This window comes from Anguilla anguilla, chromosome 3 (genome assembly GCF_013347855.1).
Source record: "Anguilla anguilla isolate fAngAng1 chromosome 3, fAngAng1.pri, whole genome shotgun sequence".
Lineage (NCBI taxonomy): Eukaryota > Metazoa > Chordata > Actinopteri > Anguilliformes > Anguillidae > Anguilla > Anguilla anguilla.
Genome location: NC_049203.1, coordinates 66,789,869 through 66,809,316, shown reverse-complemented (window position 1 = coordinate 66,809,316; position 19,448 = coordinate 66,789,869). Strand labels below are relative to the sequence as shown.

The window sequence follows — 19,448 nt, the reverse complement described above, 5'->3', positions numbered from 1 at the left end:
AGGGTATTTTAGGTTAATATGCACGCATACAAGCTCTGGATGCATCACATAAGAATAATCGTCGCTTTGGATAAAATAAATGTAACGTAATGTAATCTTCAGTTATGTTCAACTCTGTTTTCGGTTAGAACTAATGGAGCGTAGAGTAGTTCAGGCAGGCCACGAGAGCCAAGCCCGGTGATGTTAGTCTGTCGCAGCCCGTTCACACAACAGGACGGTCTGTTTATACAGCCGAAGCTGGGCCCTCATGTGCTGATAAGTCTGTCCTTTGTGGGGTTGGGGGGGGGGCTGGGTGGTGCAGTGTGTGGCACTGTTGCCCCACAGCAGAAATGTCACTGGTTCGAATCCAACCGTGGCATTTCCGTGTGGAGTTTGCATGTGCTCCCCGTGTCCACGCGGGTTTCCTCCAGGTGCTCACGGAAACTAGGGCTGCTTTCTTACTGCTTGGGAACGCTGCTTTAGAACCGGGAAGGAAAGAAGTTCAGACACAATAAATAAGTAAGTGAGTAAGTAAGTAAATAATTAAACAAATAAAACTCCAGAAAGGGAACCGTTCCTTTCAGCGCAGTCCTTGAGTCGTATTCGCATCCTTGTCCCCGCCGTCCTAGAAAAAAACGACCCGCCCCTTGTTTCCATGGCGCCGCCTCTCCTCTCGTCTCCTCTGCCAGGATGGAAGTGGGTCAGGGTGCCAGCGTGGCGGCGGCGGCGGCGGCGGCAGCGGGGTTCCGTGTCCCAGCATGCCGAGCGGCGGGCCAGGGTTTCGCGCGGGGGCGGGACGGGGAGCGATGGCGCAGGCGGGGCGAGCAGACAGACGCCTGCCGGAGCGTGGGAGGAGAGATCGCTCGCTCTCCTCGCTCGCCCGCCCGCTCGCTCGCTCCCTCGGTGTCTCTCTCTCACACAACAAAACGTGCGATGGAACATCGTTCCAGTCCTCCTCTGTTTGTGTTGCTGTTCACGGCTCGTTTTGCTCCAGAGAGCGGTGTTTCTTTTTTATTTATTCCTTTTCGCGTATTCCTCGGTAATCAAGATGTGTGTTTTTTTCACAAATCGGGTTTTATTTGTACACAGTTTTTTTATGTTACGTTTGTGAAAATATGGTCCTCCAGCCTGAAAAGTCGACGCTTTCCTGTCTGTTGGAAGGGCAGGGTTGGTGGGGTGAGGGAGCCGCACTGATATGGAACAGAGATATTGGCTGGAAACCTCTGTGGTCCTGTTATCCTTTTTCCATTAGTGTTTATGCTTTAAGCCTGGAAAAAAATCCCCTGCTCATCCAGCCAATCAGAGAAGGTCAGTCCATACACGACCTTTGAACCGAGTGGCCATTGGTTTATTGCGCCAGAGCACCACCACTCCACATGACAGCTGTTTTATTTATTTATTTATTTTTATTTTTTAGTATTTCGCTCTTCTTAGCATCACCCTGCAGTTATTGCCTCTTATGTTCTGTGAAAGACGGACTGCCTTGATAAGAGCCATGTGCATGAACCAGTCTCACAGGCCACAATCACCCCTGCCATATGTAACATGCTGCATGATTATGAGTTCTCACCCGTCCAGTGTGTAATCTCTGCTGAAGTTTACAGGAACATTGCAGAAAAAAATTGTTCAGTTGTACTGTATGAAATAGCAAGTCACACAAGAAAGTCCCTATGGGCTATCTACTGTTGAATTCACCCTGGTCTCGCAAAGCGAAAATAGGGAAGGTCACCCTTTTTAAAAAATCTTCTTTCATAATTGCCCTGTTCATTTCACCGATTTACTATTTTGCAATAACCAGTTTGTGTGTGTGTGTGTGTTTGTGTGTGTGTGTGTGTGTGTGTGTCCATGGTGTAATCTGTAGACTGCACACAGTAAATAGAATGTTTCCCCCAAAAATTACCTCCAAAACATTCAGGAATAAATATACATATTGGACAAAAATAAATAAATAAATTGTACTTTGCTCTTTATAATTTTCCCCCCCGTTACTAATGTACTGTATTTTTGTTAAGCGTGGTACTGTGCTTCATTACAGGAAAAATAAAATGCCACTGCCTTTTGTGTCTGCATTAGCATAACACAGCATAAATGAATGTTAAACCTACAAAAAAAGCACACTAACAGCAAAATGATGAAAGCATTGTGATGATAATGATTCTGCCATCTTGATGAAAGATGGGGGGGTAGTGGGGGGGTGGGGTGGGGGTGGCGGGTGGCGGTGGAATCATTGCCTCTGAAAGGTTTTCTGTCATCGCTGGACGCGCTGAGCAGTCCTTCACACCTTTAAAAAAAGCTTTTGAAGCGAGGCTGTTAGCGTGCGGTTGTGGCGGCTACGCGGTGTTGAGTGTTGTGTTGTGTTGTGCCGGAAGCGGTGCTGGTCCCCCTGAGTTCTGCCAGGTTGGCCCCTTCCCCGGGCCTTAGTATCTCCCTCGCCTCCCCCCCCCCCCCCCCGGGTCCTGGCGAACGTGAACGCTGTGATTTCGTGTCCTCGCTGGAGAACAGCTCAACCGTCTCTGACTCAGCGTTCGCACTAAGCGATAACTCGGCTCAGGAAAAGGGGCCTTGTCTTCATGCTCACATAATGTTGCCATTGGACAGCGCTGCGCATGCTGTCTGACTCAGCTCTCAGTGGTGTCACGCTGTTATCGGTCCCTCGTGTGAGTCCTGTGCTAGCCCTGTCTGCGGTGTCGCACTGATATCGATCCCCCCATGTGAGCCCTGCGTTAGCCCTCTCAGTGGTGTTGCACTGTTATCGGCCCCCAATGTGAGCCCAGCGCTAGTCCTCTCAGTGGTGTTACACTGTTATCAGTCCCCCATTTGAGGCCTACATTAGCCCTCCCAGTGGTGTTACACTGTTATCAGTCCCCCAGATATATGGTCCTTTTTTTCTGTCCCTGTTAAAAGGTTAATAGCAAAGTGCACTTGTTTTCATATTACTCACGAATATTCATGAGAGGGTGCGGTATTCAAATGCTTTATTTGTCTGATTGCTGGATGGCTCCGCCCATTGATATTTTTTGGTTATGAAAAATAACCCACGGAGCCACTCCTCGGCTCATTAATGTCCCTAAGCACCTTGTCTCGTTCGAGCACTTAACATTTGAGCAGCGCATCACCTCTCGTGAAGTATCTGAGGGGCAGCCGGGGAGATCTGTCTCACCGAGTTTTCGAGACGACGAGTTCCTCACGAGAGAGTCGGAGTGCGGTCGTTTGCGGTTTAGAGCAGGTTAGCGTCCCCTTTCAGCCCGGCGAGAAGGCGGGAGGGGGGGGGGGGAAAGCGGAAAGCGGGCCCTCGTTCTTCGCGGAGGAGCCGTCGGCGCAGACGAGTTCAGTCACCGTGAATAATCTCCGGCGGTGAAGCTAATCACGGGTCTCCTGACGGGCGGGCGGGCGCGTTTACTAATTAATTTAAATTGCCGTCTCGGAAAAGCGGCGTTGCGTCGCGTGCCGCGTGTCGCTTCGCCCGCCGAGCGCGGGGTTTCGCGCGCGTCGTCTCGTCCCCCCGCCGTACCGCCAAGCTTCCGAAGCTCCGCTATGTAAGGGACCATATGTGCTAGCAGGGTACATATGGTCCGTATTGGACTGATATGTACTGTGTTAAAGTTGAATTAACACTGAACATTCTACTGTGCACTTGTAATCTGTCGCTCTTGTAGTGTCTGGCCAAAGAAACCGTGTGTGCCCGTTGTCCAGCTGTCCAGTTGTGCCACAGAGATTCATGTAGTTAGTGCACCAACGACCCTCAGTTTGTCCCATTTCTGGATTCATGGACGAGTAATCCTTCAACACGCTCCTGCCCCAGAAGTTTACTCTTTCATTAGAATGTTTCCGGAAAGGTCTTTACTGCACAGAGAAATCTCTAAAATGCTCCAAAGCGAAATTTGCGAGCGCAAAAAAAGCATATAATAGTGTGGGATGACCCTACGAGCGAGCGCAAGCGTTAACTTGATGACGGGGAGATCCTAAGGCCCATTGCATACCCAGAAAAACCTTGCAGTGTGCATTCGTGTACATTAAACCTGGGAAAAAAAACCTCCCGCGGTCCGTAGCATAACATGGAAGTAGTTTATGAAGACAGGTCTCTGTATCTCCCCCCACCCCCCCCCGAGACAGAACAAAGACACGCTGACAAGATCTCCAATCATCCAGAGAACATGATTTAATCACGCCATTCCACCACTACCACTAGCGTTCTCTGGCTCGTGGTCTCTTTCCATCCGTTCGATGCCGTATGCTGGTAATCTGCTTCTCACCACCGAGAGTATTTCCTGCGGTGTAATTGCGGGTAATCTGCGATAATCTTTTCTTTTTTTTTTGCGGCAGTCGGGATTAAATCTGGCAAAAGCTTTCGGGGAATCTCACTGTCCCGCCCGGCCATTGTGTCTGAGTCTTCCTGGAGGAAACAACGTCACCCCGGTGGCAGACAAGATTGATTTCCCCCAAATCCTCTGATCTGGGTTAATATTTATGATTCACATTAACATCGTCTCTGAGATGAAGTATTAAATTACACAGTTTGTCTGTATTGTCATGGGCTAGTATTGGCATCCTGGATTCTGAAACTGGGAAGATTAAAATTTTTTTTGAAGAATTTAATTTAAATTACAACCGGTATTATTTTCTGTTTACATATAGCATGTGTTTATGCAATCCTTGGGGGAAAAAAAACAATAACAGATTATTATTATAAATAAATAAAGACCATAAGGAGGTGATTTTTTTGTTGTTGTCTGACCTCATTCGTCTAAAAGCCAATGAGGTCCATCTCTGAGTGTAAGCTGCAGGTCTAAGTCCAGCCAGCGCTCGGTGAAGTAATTTCTCCCTACCTGCCATCGCGTAGCCTTTGTGTCGGAAATGGGACAGGGACTGGAATATGGGGACGCTGGCAGGGGTGCGTCAGACATGTTAGCGCCTGGCTTTGCTAGCCCACTCTGTCTGGGACCGTATCCCAGATTTAGACGCGGTCTAGCAGACGCTCCAGCTCTCGTTATCTAAACTGTGTATGTTTTTTTTTACCCACAATGCATTTGTGCACGGTTGTTGGATATTTACAGAATAAAGTTTGATCTAAGCGCCAGGCTGCTGCAGGCTGCAGCTGCTGTGCCCCATCTGGGAGCAAAACCCGCAACTCTGCAATTAAGGAATCCGAGATGTGGGCGTAGTTCCTCGGAGTGAGCGGGCGGTGATGAGTCGAGCCGAGCGCCTAAATGCTTCGGTGGAAAAAAAAGACTCTCCTCCTGCACCGCGGCCCTTGAGGACGAGCTCTGGGACAGCCGGCAGTGAACGGCGCAGACGCGGTATTTAGGGTTTGCTCCCTTTGTGCCCCCCCCCTCCTTGGTGAACGTGCTGCATGTCCGACACGCTTCGCTCACCCGCGTGTTCTCTCCCGTGTCCTCCTCCCCCCGCAGAGATCCTGAACGGCGGCGTGTACGTGGACCAGAACAAGTTCCTGTGCCACGCCGACACCATCCACTGGCAGGACATCGTGAAGAACGCCCGCTCGGAGCTCCTGGTGGTGCCCACCAACAGCAGCAGCGGATGTGAGTGCCGCCGCCATCGATGGAGAGGGTTCAGGTCACGGGATTACATTACATTACATTTATTTAGCATTACATTACATTACATTACAGGCATTTAGCAGACGCTCTTATCCAGAGCGACGTACAACAAGTGCATTAGTTCAAGGTGCAGAGGTGCAAAAGAAACACACTAGAGTGAAGTAAAGATCGTAGTGCCAGAAGTGACCACATAGATCAGGACTCCAACCCTGTAGAGCAACCTGTTCAGCAAACAACAATCCTACCAAGTACAAACTAGCACTGGAATAGCAGACACTTTCATCCAAAGCGACGTAGAAAAGTGCAAATCACGGTCATTGGAACAACAAGGATGATCTCATTTAGACTCGCTTTGCGTATAACATCAACTTCAGCCGTCACTTTTCAACAATTTGAATTTTTTATTTATTCATTTTTTCTGATTATTTCCCAGAAGAACCAACTATATTTTCAGAAAGTCTTTAAGTTCTGCACAATTACAAGGGAACAGCTGGCTGGATTTAATCTTACGTTTTACTGGCAGGATTCGGGGAAGGCGATGCCAAGCGCACACATTGTTGGTTGGAGTGGGGTGGATTGCGCAGGTGTGTGAATGGAGAGGTATTAGACAGCACACGACTCCCACCTCAACCTCACAAAGCTCATGGGGGCTTCATGGGCGGGCAGAAGGAAGAGCTGCTTGGGGGGGGGGGGGGGGGCATTCTTCTTCGGGCCACATACCCCCGCTGGCCCCCTTCTGAACGTGCCGGGTTTTCCGCGCCCCGGCGGTTCGGTTTTGGCGGTTGCTTTCTTGTCCCTTCAAGTCCACCGATGGAAAACGAGCAGGACTTCCTGTCCGCGAATCCAGACCGGTTTGTTTCATTTATGTGAGTCGCTGCAGGTCTCTCAGTGTGAAAATGCCTCCTTGTGTAATGCCTCGGTGTTTCTGAGAGGCTTTGGGCCAAGGTCAGCGGTAATCGGTATCCTGGGGGTGGGGGTGGGTGGGTGGGTGGGGGGGGGGGGGTTGTCAGGCTTTAAAGCGTAATGGAAGCGGTTGTGGCTCGAGGCGAAGCTGACGGTGTGGAGAGCTGCAATTAAACTCCGCTCGGGCTGACAGGACAACCCGCACGCAGCGCGTCCGAAAAAACAGGCCTTCGCCACCCCCGGGGGGGTCCCCCTGCTCTTCCTCCGTTAGCCTTGGCCGTCCGCGTTCCAGAAACTTCCGGAAGGTTCTCAATATGATGTGCTGCCCCCCCTCGTCTGCTGTACGAAGGCGGCTATGGATCTGCTAGGAGTACACGGGACCAGTGTTAAAACACAGGAGGTGCAGTGGGTGGCACTGTCACCGAACAGCCAGAAGGTGGCGGGTGGAGTTAGCATGTGCTCCCCGTGTCCGCGTGGGTTTGCTCTGGGTACCCCGGGCTCCTCCCACAGTCCAATGACGTGTGGATTTGGCTGATTGAAGAGTCTAAATTGCCCATAGGTATGAGTGTGTGAGTGAATGGTATGCGGACCCTGTGATGGATGGGTGACCTGTCCAGGGTGTATTCCTGCCTCTCGCCCAATGCATGCTGGGATAGGCTCCAGCTCCCCCGTGACCCTGACCAGGAATAAGCGGGTTAGATAATGGATGGACGGATAGGATAAACATGCCAAATTAGTCATGCTCAGTCATGATTATTACTTATGGCATGTAATGCTGGGGCATGTAAAGCTCGCCATGCATCAGAATCTCTAATCATTGTGAACACCGCGGCTAATGCTCTGGCTAATGCTTCGACAGCAAGGAGAGTCACCTTTGAACTTTGCTTTCCATCACTCAGATGTTGGTACGGGTGACCTCTGACTGGACGTGACCTCCTCGTTTTCCATCTCTGTTCCCTGTCATGTTAGGGATATCTCCCGTCTCACCCTCTCACCCCCCTTTGCTTCATAAACGTGGGGGGGGGGGGGGGCGAAACGGAAGCCAGCACTAATCGCTCAGCCTGAACGTAGCTGAACGCTGGCCATTTGTTCACCGCCATCTCACTTTCACTCTGAGGCCAACTGACGAAACGGGCGACGTGTAGAAGCGCACTTTGTGTACACTCCCAAAAATGAAGTGTTAAAAACAACACAAACATGCCATTTTTTTAAACACCTAGTTAAGGACAACACACTTTGTGTTACTTTCAACACAGTCTGTGTTAAAAAAGTTTTGTAACACACAGATTGCATATTTGTAACGCAAATGTAGTAACTTTGACACACAGGATTTGTTGACAGTAGCACAAACGTAGTAACACAAAAACTGCGTTGGACATTAGCACGCCCTTTCTGAGAGTGCGTAATCTCCTGTAACGCAGTGCGTGGTTCATCACTGCCCCTCGTTTGTTTTGAGGAGCGTCGTGATCCCAACGGCTCTAGAACAACCGGGGGGGGGGGGGGGGGGGGGGGGGTGCGCTGTCTGAGGAAGAAGAGACAGACGAGGAAAGCTAGTTGTACAGATAAGCCAGGGCTGAGCCAGCCTGGTGGCATAATTACTCTTAACCGGAGAGGAGCGGGGGCAAGGGACTGACACTTCAACAGGCAGCCGCGCTCGCTCTGTAATTATCAGTCAGTCAATTAAGACCCCGATGGCAGCGCACGCACGCCGGCGGGGAGAGAAAGAGAAAAAGAACGAGTGAAATGAACGAGAGAGCGCAGAGAGACGGGGGCCCCCCCGGTGCCGTCTGCTTCGCGACTCCCCCGTCGTGACCATGGGTGAACGGGGGGGGGGGGGTTCCCGGGGGTTGTTTTTGCGAATTCCCTCCTTCCTCATTGACTCTGCTGAGGGGGCAGCGAGTCTGTCCTCCCCCCTCCGGATCTTTTGAAGGCTGGGGCGGGGGGGGGGAGGCAGGGGGAGGGACGGCCGTGCTCACCCCTCTGTCCTGGAGTCTGAGTCAGCCCAGGTCGCCAGTGCATCCCTAATGCCCACGGACTCCCTCCCGTTGCTGTTCACCTGCGGAACAAAACCTCTCATCTTTCCAGGCTACGGGGAAAAATAATAATAATAATAATAAACTCAGGCAATAGCACTGGTACGTGAGGAAATGAGGAATTATTTGGCAATGGGCAATAACAACAAAATACAAATATCACAGTTTTTATAGTAAATGTAAGGATATTCTATAGACAAATGTGACAGTCCTTAAGGAAGGTTCTGGATGAGGCTGGGTGTAGCTGGAGGACTGACTGCTGATGGCTGACTCTGACTAACAGTGGGCTCCCACCCCACATGGGTGGTCATGCGGGGAGTGGCTGTTGCCAGGGTAAAGGGGATCGGGGATCAGGGGTTGGGGGTTGGGGAGGGTAGCGGGGGTCTGATAGATTGGAGGTTGGGGATCGGGGGTTGGGGGTTGGGGAGGGTAGCAGGGGTCTGATATATTGGGGATTGGGGAGGGTAGCGGGGGTTTGATAGATTGGGGATTGGGGAGGGTAGCGGGGATCTGATAGATTGGGGATTGGGGAGGGTAGCGGGGGTCTGATAGATTGGGGATTGGGGAGGGTAGCGGGGGTCTGATATATTGGGGGTTGGGGGTTGGGGAGGGTAGCGGGGGTCTGATAGATTGGGGGTTGGGGGTTGGGGAGGGTAGCGGGGGTCTGGTAGATTGGGGGTTGGGGAGGGTAGCGGGGGTCTGATAGATTGGGGGTTGGGGAGGGTAGCGGGGGTCTGATATATTGGGGGTTGGGGAGGGTAGCGGGGGTCTGATAGATTTGGGGTTGGGGAGGGTAGCGGGGGTCTGTAGATTGGGGGTTGGGGAGGGTAGCGGGGGTCTGTAGATTGGGGATTGGGGAGGGTAGCGGGGGTCTGATGGTGTTTCTCCATTGCGGTCCACAGGCGGTCGCTGTCACCGATCCTGCAATGGCCGTTGCTGGGGACCCCGGTCCGATGAGTGCCAGATCTGTGAGTATCCCCCCTCTCCTGTGGATTCGCTCAGCGCACGTACTCGAGGATCAACATTGAGACCTCAGCAATACCCCCCCCCCACCCCGCCCTTACACGCAACCTCACACACACGCGGTTTGACTTTCACAGAAGTAGTCTGTCAGGACCCAGGATTGTCATCTTAATGGGTAAACAGTCTGAGCCTTTGATTCTACCCTTGCCGGTTTTTAAATCATAATTTGTACTGCAAGGTCATCTTTTAGTTCTTAATGTTAGGATATGGATGCAGTGTAGATCTGCTGATAATCTGTATCAAAAAAAAATCACCATATCAAATCAAGCCGCTGCCAACAAGAAGGGAAGCTGGGGACACCACCCCCCCTCCGCCCCCCCCCCACCGGAGCCATAGCAGGAAGTCAATCTGTAGGAACAGGAAGTTCCCCCGACGACCGTTTCTATGACACCTGATCTCGCCGCTGTATCGGCTTTGGCTCCCGTAACAATAGCGGGTTAGCCTAGCGCTTGGCCTCCCCTACCCCCCACTCGCCCCTGTAGGAGATAATTGCGGGGAGAGTCGAGGGTTTTATTCACAAAGCCAGTGGGAGCACAGACTGCGTCTCTCGCCCACAGCCGTGGACAAGTGCACTCTTTAGCACTTCCAGCGTAATTATATCCGGCCCCCGCGGCATCATGGGAAAAGCGCAGTGGAGGGAGCGAGCGCGCGGCGTTCCGTCCTGCGTTGTTGCGTTCTCTCCCACGCCGAGTCGGCCGCTGCCTGCCTCCTCCGCCCAGTTCGTTTCCTCTTTTTTCCTCCTCTTTTTTTCTCCTCTCGTTTCGGTTCGTTCCTGCTCTTCCGCCTGTCATTCACCACGCTGGATGGGTCGTCGTGGGTGATTGCGGGACTGCGTGTATGTTAATGATCTCAAATGTGTCCATTCCCACATCCAGAGTAAAAGCACCAGCAGACCTCCTTTCAGTGACTACTTGCAGCAGTTTTAGTGCACACTCTTTTGTGAGTGTTTACTCCACCTACGTATGCTCCTGCACATAGAGGCACACTCACACACACACACACACACGCACACACGCATTCACAAACACACACACACACACACGTACACACACACAGGCACACACACACATTCACAAACACAGGCACACACACACACACACACGCTCAGACACATACACACACACGCTCAGACACACACACACACACACGCACACACACACTCTCTCTCTCAGCACTCTTAAATCTCGGGCCGTGTCCTTTCCGTTCCAGCGACAGGACAGTGAGAAGCGGTCAGGGGGTGCGCGTTCGGGGGAAGAGGGGGGCGGCGGTAAATCGCGCGTCCCTGTAATAGAAAATAACCGAAATCGATACATAAATCTCATAAACATGTTATCGGCCGAACGGGCCATTCTTAATCAGAGACACGGCCGGACCGCCCGGCCTCTCAGTGAACGTGATTCATCTGCCGCAGCGCCGCTCTCCTCTCTCCTCTCTGTCCGCTCCCTCGCTTCTCTCTCTCTCTTTCTGAGATTCCTCTCCTCTGTTTTATCCCCCTGTCACTTCCCTCCCTCTCTCCTCTGTCACATTTATCTCTCTCCTTCTCCTTCCTGTATCCATCTCCTGTCGTCCTGCCTGCCCCTCCCCTCCTCTTATCCTCTCCTCCGCTTACCTTCATCATTTCATCTTTGCCTCCCGTCCCCCTGCGTCTGTTATCACTCCTCCCTGTCTCTCCACCTTTACTTACTTTTCCTCTTCCCCACCTCACTTTTTCTCTTGTGTAGATCCCTGCTTCTCTTTCTCATTTTTCTTCTCCTTCTCCTCCTGCTTTTATTGCATGCTTGCCTTCTTCTTTTTCTCTGAATGTTCCATTGTATTTAGATCACTGGAAATGAGGTTCTATGCAAAGTGAAGGTCATCGGGATATTTTAGGTGGCATGTCAGTTTGTCGTCCTTCACCAAACACACACACACACACTTACACACACATATACACAGACACACAGGCACACAAACACACACCTAGACACATACACACACACACGCACACACATAGTGTGCCGCTTTTGTTATATATCTAGAATGCTAGCCACAGGCGGCGTAGTATTTTGCCCAGGCGGTAAAGGAAATTAGCATTGTGCTGAAGTTATTTTTAGCCTTTCTCTTTGTTTTTGGTAGTTAAGATGTTACACTAGGTTTTGTTAGCCGTGGCTTAGCATCACACTGTCTTCTTTAAGAATTTATTACTTAAGTTTTTTTTCTTCTTTGCTGGATCAGTTCGGCAGTATGGCGTCCGGTCGAGGCGGAAAGCGCGTGGATTAGAAGGCAGCGCAGGCGCTTCTGAGTCCAGCCCTGTGCCCCCCCTCATCCACACCTCCGAGTGACTTCAGTTTGAAATCAAATGATCCAGCAAAACAGAGAGTTTTGCATCATAAAATACGCCAGGATCACCTCAGAACACCCCCCCTTCTCCTCCCCGCTGATTAATTCTTTTGACACCCCCCCCCCGCACTGCCCCCCACCTCCTACCCAGTAGAAATTGAAGGTGCTCAGCATAGTCTATGAGATTGATGGTTTTTATTGTAGGGCCAGGCGGCAGTTTTAAGTGGATGTCTAATAGCAAATAGATCAACATGCTGGAGTTTGCTGGTGAGGTAATTTGTTTGATAAAATGTCCCTTTTTTTTCTTCTTCTTTAAAGTGCGCCTTTTCATTTTTACACGCAATAATAGAATTCATTGATGTTCTGTAACCGAGGAAGGCAGGTCCGCGGTCTCGCTGCGGCGGGTCATCTTGAATCCATCACCGTGCGAGTGTCTCGCAATACATAATGTGAAGGCAGCGACAGGCTCCGTACTTCCCCCCTCAAACGTGTCGGTGCGGTGCATCGAGAGGAAAACGCATGTATCACCGAGGGACGTGATTAATATCCCGATTTCCAGCGCTTAGAGGTTCTCCTTGATACATGCACGCACACGCCAACACATGCTTGCACACGCAGACTCGCACTCAAGCGCAACTCGCAGATGCTCAAACACACACAGAAATAAACATTTTTTTGAAGGGTCGGAATTTTTGAACGTATTTTATTTTTATTTTTTTTCAAAATTCTATCAGTGTTCTAGAACTCAACTTGCAGACTTCAGTCACCAGTAGTGATTGTGACATCAGCATTAGAATGTTCAGTTATGAACATTCTGATCAGAAATCTGTGATCGTGCACCTGATAGCCATGTCATTCAAACCACGGCCCCTGGAGTCCAAGAAGAACTGCTGGTTTTCCACCCTACCTTTTATCTGGCAATCAGTAGCACAAATCCAGTTAATTACCTGGGGGGAAAAGAAAAACAGGGCCAGGTGGTTTTGGATTCGATGTCCAGATCTGAGCACCCATGCCTTAAAGGGTTAAAGGGGAGGTGGTGTAGAAAGGAATGAACAGCAGAGCAGATCCACACACCGCGGTCGCCGGCGGCTTCCCGCCAACCGCGCGCGGGGCTCATCCCTCCCATTCCGCCCCGTCGGTTCTGACGTACCTGCCATCGACCTGGCGAGTGTGTGGGGGGGTTGGGGGGGGGGGGGGGGGTCCGTATGGCGAGCTGTCAGCTCGACGACACCTGCCGGAGGGTGGAGGACGCCGTGCGCGCGCACGCAGCGCGGACACGTCGGAGCGCGGCGTCGTGTCACATGACGGACTGACGGAGCAGCGGCTGACCGCTCGCTCTGAAACCCCACGGCCTTCTCCCGGGCGTTAGCCGTCCTCCGCGTTCGCTGAGCGTCTCCCAAGCCTGCGGTCCGGAGCTCTTGCCGCAGAACGGGGCGTGGCCAGTGACACACATAACGGTCATTACAGACCCCTTTGTAAACGACATTTGTGTTGACGTCCTCGGCCAGTCACGCGATAGCATAATTATTGGAAGGACGCTAACCATATTGAATGTGACCAATGTCCGATGCGTTTATTGCGTTTATATCTGATGAGATACTGCATGTGCAGTGAGTTCTTTATAGCCTACATAACAAAAGTGCTTGCTTATTTATTTTTTTATTATAAGATAAATAATTATAATATTATTTATGGTGAAACACTGAAATACATTTAACATTTGTTAGAGATACCGCCTGATACCGTATGCTTAACATATTGCCACTGCTATTTATATGGTAAGAATTTGGCCACCCAGTTGCCAGTATTTAACTTTTTTTTTACTTTTTGTTTTTACAGTGTATGGTAGTCTAAAGCTGTAGTTGTTTTTTTTCTCCAGTACAGTGATTATGCAACTTGGCAGTACAGTACCAAAAAAGCTAGCAGACACACGTATTCTGCTTTTTTACTGTTTATTCCTATTCGGCGATGCGCAGACTGGTCTTTACGCAACGATATCGGGCTCTGCTTCTCTGCTATCGGAAATTAACCCGTTTCAGGATTCACTAGATAAACACAGAAAACATGTTTTCACTCTCCTGCACTTCTCCACTTTGGTTTCCTCATTTCAACGTTCTGCTCTACTCTCTGCTCGCAGCTACAGAGGCTACGTCGTGAGCGCACGTTGCTCAGAACTTAGCTTAGCTAGCTCGTTCGGCGGCCCGATGTCCGATCTCGACGTCTCCACGGCGACGGGCAAAGTGTGCGGTGTCTGCTCGGTGTGATCGCTGTCGTGGTAACGCCTCTTTGCCTCCTCTCCGCAGTGACGAAGACGGTGTGCGCCGAGCAGTGCGACGGCCGCTGCTTCGGCCCCTACGTCAGCGACTGCTGTCACCGGGAGTGCGCCGGGGGCTGCTCCGGGCCCAAAGACACCGACTGCTTCGTACGTCCCCCGCCCTCCGCCCTCCGCCCCCACCTGTCACTCACTCATCACCATGACAACACCCGCTACACAAACCCCTCCCTTATGTTACATCTTCAAATACAAAAACGGGTGTCCGCCCCCGACCTGTCAATCACTCATCACCATGACAACACCCGCTACACAAACCCCTCCCTTCTGTTACATCTTCGAATACAAAAACTGGTGTCCGCCCCCGACCTGTCAATCACTTATCACCATGACAACACCCGCTACACAGATCCCTCCCTTATGTTACATCTTCAAATACAAAAACGGGTGTCCGCCCCCGACCTGTCAATCACTTATCACCATGACAACACCCGCTACACAGATCCCTCCCTTATGTTACATCTTCAAATACAAAAACGGGTGTCCGCCCCCGACCTGTCAATCACTTATCACCATGACAACACCCGCTACACAAACCCCTCCCTTCTGTTACATCTTCGAATACAAAAACTGGTGTCCGCCCCCGACCTGTCAATCACGTATCACCATGACAACACCCGCTACACAAACCCCTCCCTTATGTTACATCTTCAAATATAAAAACGGGTGTCCGCCCCCGACCTGTCAATCACTTATCACCATGACAACACCCGCTACACAAACCCCTCCCTTATGTTACATCTTCGAATACAAAAACGGGCGAAAGTAACGTACACTGCATGTGGTTATGCACTGCGTACAGAAATGCGCATCTTTTTTAAACTGTTTTGTGTCTGCTGTTTGCACGTCCGCACTGTTGTTTATCCGAGGGACAAACTCACAGAACTCATTCATGCCGTGAGCTCAAGACATTCTTGACATGTAAAAATAAGGTCGTGTAATGGATTGCTTTCTTTGCGCAGATGCCATCAAAGTGCCATTTTCTCCCAGAATGCACTGCTTAAAATAAGCCAGCCGCCACAGTCGCTCTGCTCATTGGCTCCAGTTTCCATCAGTCTATTGTGTCAGTGTGAAACTTCTTTTCCAGGAGTTCCAACATTTTGGTTATGATTTATTGAGCTCCCTCCACTTGAATTAGACATTAAAAGAAGAAATTCTCGCTTCTTCATCGCCTAAATGCCATCCTGCATCAGTGGTTACAATTATTACTATTTGCACCTCAGTAATTTACTGACAGAAGACGGGGAAAGTCTTGTGCGCCTTGGCGTGCATCAGCTCAGACTTGCGTTTGAAGATTTAACGGGGTTGTGCAGCAGATGATCTGTGATGAATGATGTCTTCACAACCTCATCAATAAAAGTGAATCATGAGGTCTGGAGGAGACATTAGCACAGGCTGACACATGCTGAGAAGGCATCTGACTGCTAATGCTACGTCTGCTAACGCCGCGTCTGCTAATGCTACGTCTGCCAACGTTGTGTCTACTAATGCTACATCTGCTAACACTGCGTCTGCTAATACTGTGTGTGCTAATGCTACATCTGTTAACACTGTGTCTGCTAACGCTGCGTCTGCTAATGCTACGTCTGCCAACATTGTGTCTACTAATGCTACATCTGCTAACACTGCGTCTGCTAATACTGTGTGTGCTAATGCTACATCTGCTAACACTGTCCGCTAATGCTGCGCCTGCTAACACAATGTCTGCCAACGCTGCTTCTGCCAATGCTGTGTCTGCTAACGCCGGCTGACATTGTGTCTACTAATGCTACATCTGCTAATGCTGTCTGCTAATGGTACATCTGCTAATCTGACAGGCCTGCACCAACTTCAACGACAGCGGCGCGTGCGTGACGCAGTGTCCTCAGCCCTTCGTCTACAACCCCACCACCTTCCAGCTGGAGCACAACCCCAGGGCCAAGTACACCTACGGAGCGTTCTGCGTCAAGAAGTGTCCACGTAAGACCCCCACGCCCCTGCACGCGAGCTCGTGCATGCACACACGCGGGGAGCGACGGGCACGTGAGCGGGCACGCTCAAACACACGTGCACCAGCACGCACACATGCACCAGCGCACGAGCAACCACAGAAACATGTGCACACACACATGAATGTGTACATGCACCAGCGTGCGCTCACAAGTAAGTGCACATGCATGTATAGAAAGGTACACGCACATGAATGCGCATGGGCACTTGAATGCACACATGCACCAGCATGCACTCAAGAATCAACGCATACGCACACACAAACATGCACACACACTTGAGTATGCAAGCCCTCACCCACCAGCATGCATCCACACACACCTCTACACTATATCTGGAGTATACTTTATAGAACATGAATAATGGATAGTTTTAAAGCCATTTGTTTTTTTTGTTTTTTCCCTCAATAAGTTATGTACAAAAGCAATGGAAATCACAGAAATAAGAATCCTTTTTTGCTTGATAATCAAGTCAGCTGGCTCCTTATTTTTTGGCTTTTGTTCATGAGGGATAAAAGGCTGTCTTGAACATTAGGTTAAAGTAAGAAGAAGAGGAACAAAAACAACTGAGACACACACATCACACACCATCGCCTTCCATTTTCTTACTGATTTCAACATCTGAGATGAGTAGGTGTTCTGTTGTAGGTTTTCAAGACGCTGTTGGGAGTTCTCTTGTGCACATAAATTGCACACTACAAAGAAAGACACTGAGATACAAAGCATTAGCGACGAGAGTGAAAACCAGACAGATGATCAGAAGGATTTCCTTATTTATCATAAATGGCTGTTTTTTTTTGCTGTTGTTCTTTTTTAGCTTCTGTAGTAGTTCACGCTGGGAAAGTCTGGTTATAGACCCACAGAATGAGTAGTCCTACAGGATTCCACATTCACATTCAGGCTTGTGCAATGGATTCAGATCCAGATCTTGTATTTTTTACCATTGCAACTGTATTATTTATTGTGGTTTTTTCAGCGACTGTAACGAGACAAACATTCCTGTTTGTCCTTAAAGTCGTACAGCATTGACCTCGGCCATTATACAAATGGAAGTGGTTTCAACACACTGATTGGTCGGAAGAAGCTAAGGACAGACCCCCTCCCCGCTAACCGTCACACATGGCCTTGGGGCTAGCAGTGCGAGGAGGGGGGGCGAGGGGGGGGGCAATTAACATTTACTGACTCAGCAGGGACGAAGGTGTCCTGGGAAGTTTGGAGGTGGAACTTTGCTACACTGACATTTAAATCCCTGGGTTTATGCTTGTAGTGGGTGCCTGCCTGAAGATGGTGGTTGAGCACTACTAGGGACACAGTCCACCCCCCTCCCCTGCCTCTGATCGGCTGTCTGAGGCTCCAACCACCGGCCCTCACTTCTCATTTGAGTCTGTTGCTGAGTCCCCCCCCCCGCACCCCCCCAGGCTGAGACCCCCCCAGGCTGGTGTCACCAGTGACCGTAGCTCTGTTCCCTGCAGTGTGCAGTCTGCATTTTAACTGAGCAGATGCCCAAAGTGCAGTGCACATAAAACACCATCATGCACTTGCCTGTTTTTTTTGTTTTGTTTTCTGTTTTGTTTTGTTTTTGTTTTTTTTTACCGAGGCAAGCAGTGTAAAGAATTTCATTAAAGGCTACAACTTCAGCGACTCGAATGCTGTGCTGAGGACTGAACTCATGCGATCCAGTCGGGTTCTTTGTGCTTCACTCCATGTCCTCACTCTCTCCCACAAACACAGGCCACTTCCTTATAGCGCTGTTCCTCTGACTACACTGGGCGCCATTCTGGCTCCACGAATCTCCATAGATGCAGTTTAAGTGTTTTAATGAAAGTGACACTCCCACCACCACTCTGCCCTGTCCCCGCCCCGGGTCTCTCTACGGGACACCAGGGTCCTCAGCCCAGAGTGCTGGACGGGACCCTTTTTGGAGGGGTAGGAAGGGCACGTCTTTAGGATGTAATATAGCCGGGGTGTCCAATCTTATCCGAAAAGGGCCCGGTGTGGGCGCAGGCTTCTGTAGTAGCCCAGCACTACAACGGCTGATTGTACTTATCAAGGTCCTGATTGAAGACCGTCATTATTTAATCATCATTGTTTGATTTAATTAGTTGAATCAGGTTCCGTAGTGCTGGGCTAAAACTAAACGTCCCCCCTCACACCGGCCCTTTTCAGAAATAGGATTCGACACCCCTGTAACAGAGAGTGGGTTCAGCTGGGACGGAGAGAGGAGGCAGTCACGGGGGATGTGATTTAATACGCCCCCCCCCCCTCCCCAATCAGCAGACGCTCCCCAAGAGAGCTCGCCGTATTAACGTCAACACGCACACACACAATGTTCTGTCTGTTAGAGTCATCTGTTTGCAGGGGGCGTTACTGTAGGTCAGTGGTAACAAACCATGTTCCTGGAGATCTACCATCCTCATTTAAATCCAAATTTGGCACACCTGACTACTAATTATCAGCTCAGCTGTTGAGTGAGGTGTGCCTTGTTAGGGTTGGAGTGAAAACCTAAAGGATGGTAGATCTCCAGGAACAGGGTTGGGCAGCCCTGCTCTAGCTGTTGAGTGAGGTGTGCTTTGTTAGGATTGGAGTGAAAACCTACAGGTTGGTAGATCTCCAGGAACAGGATTGCTCACCATTGCTGTGGACCGTCAGAATTCATTCAGTAGCTTCCCCTGTATTTTTAAATAAGGAGATCCTCTCTGTGATGCTGCAGTGCTAATGTCTATGTGGGCCTCAGACTGATGTGTGAAATGTAGTAGCTGTGAATCACTGGTGGGATGCTACACTATTAGATTGCTCTTATTCAGACTTATTTCTCTTGTAAAAACAACGCCTTTTTTTTAGTAAATAATGGGAAGTATAAAATGTGCATTGTGTCATTCGGTGCACGGTGTACTGTGTGCAGTTCCATTCGTCATTCAGTGAACCCGTTTGAAACGCCACCTCTGTTTGCCCTGCAGATAACTTTGTGGTGGATCACAGCTCCTGCGTGCGCGCCTGTCCCAGCAACAAGATGGAGGTGGAGGAGAACCGCATCAAGCGATGCATGCCCTGCAACGACATCTGTCCCAAAGGTGACTCCGCCTCCGCGGGCAACCTGAAAACCACTCCCCCTGCTGCTGGCCCCGCCCCCGGCTCCTCCCACTATCCTCTAGCTCCGCCCAGCTCCCTTTTTTAAATAAAATCCTCAATTCGCACAAGCCAGGCCAGTACAGTACTGCTGTGGCTCAATGGAGCACAATAAGCAGAGAGAAATATCTCTCTCTCCATTGCTCAGTGGCCTTGCCACAGGTTAATGCTCAGCTATGAAATATGG

General features: G+C 50.3%; 1 protein-coding gene across 4 annotated transcripts in view; it reads left to right on the top strand.

The window, feature by feature from the left end:
• Window positions 1-19,448, top strand: part of LOC118223252 (receptor tyrosine-protein kinase erbB-4-like) — a 366,133-nt gene that overhangs the window by 256,525 nt on the left and 90,160 nt on the right. For all 4 annotated transcript variants that reach the window (XM_035409520.1, XM_035409521.1, XM_035409517.1 and 1 more), the window contains exons 4-8: window positions 5,388-5,519; window positions 9,376-9,441; window positions 14,119-14,237; window positions 15,965-16,106; window positions 19,093-19,206. In XM_035409520.1, the coding sequence (XP_035265411.1) occupies window positions 5,388-5,519; window positions 9,376-9,441; window positions 14,119-14,237; window positions 15,965-16,106; window positions 19,093-19,206 (573 nt within the window). The remainder of the gene's footprint in view (window positions 1-5,387; window positions 5,520-9,375; window positions 9,442-14,118; window positions 14,238-15,964; window positions 16,107-19,092; window positions 19,207-19,448) is intronic.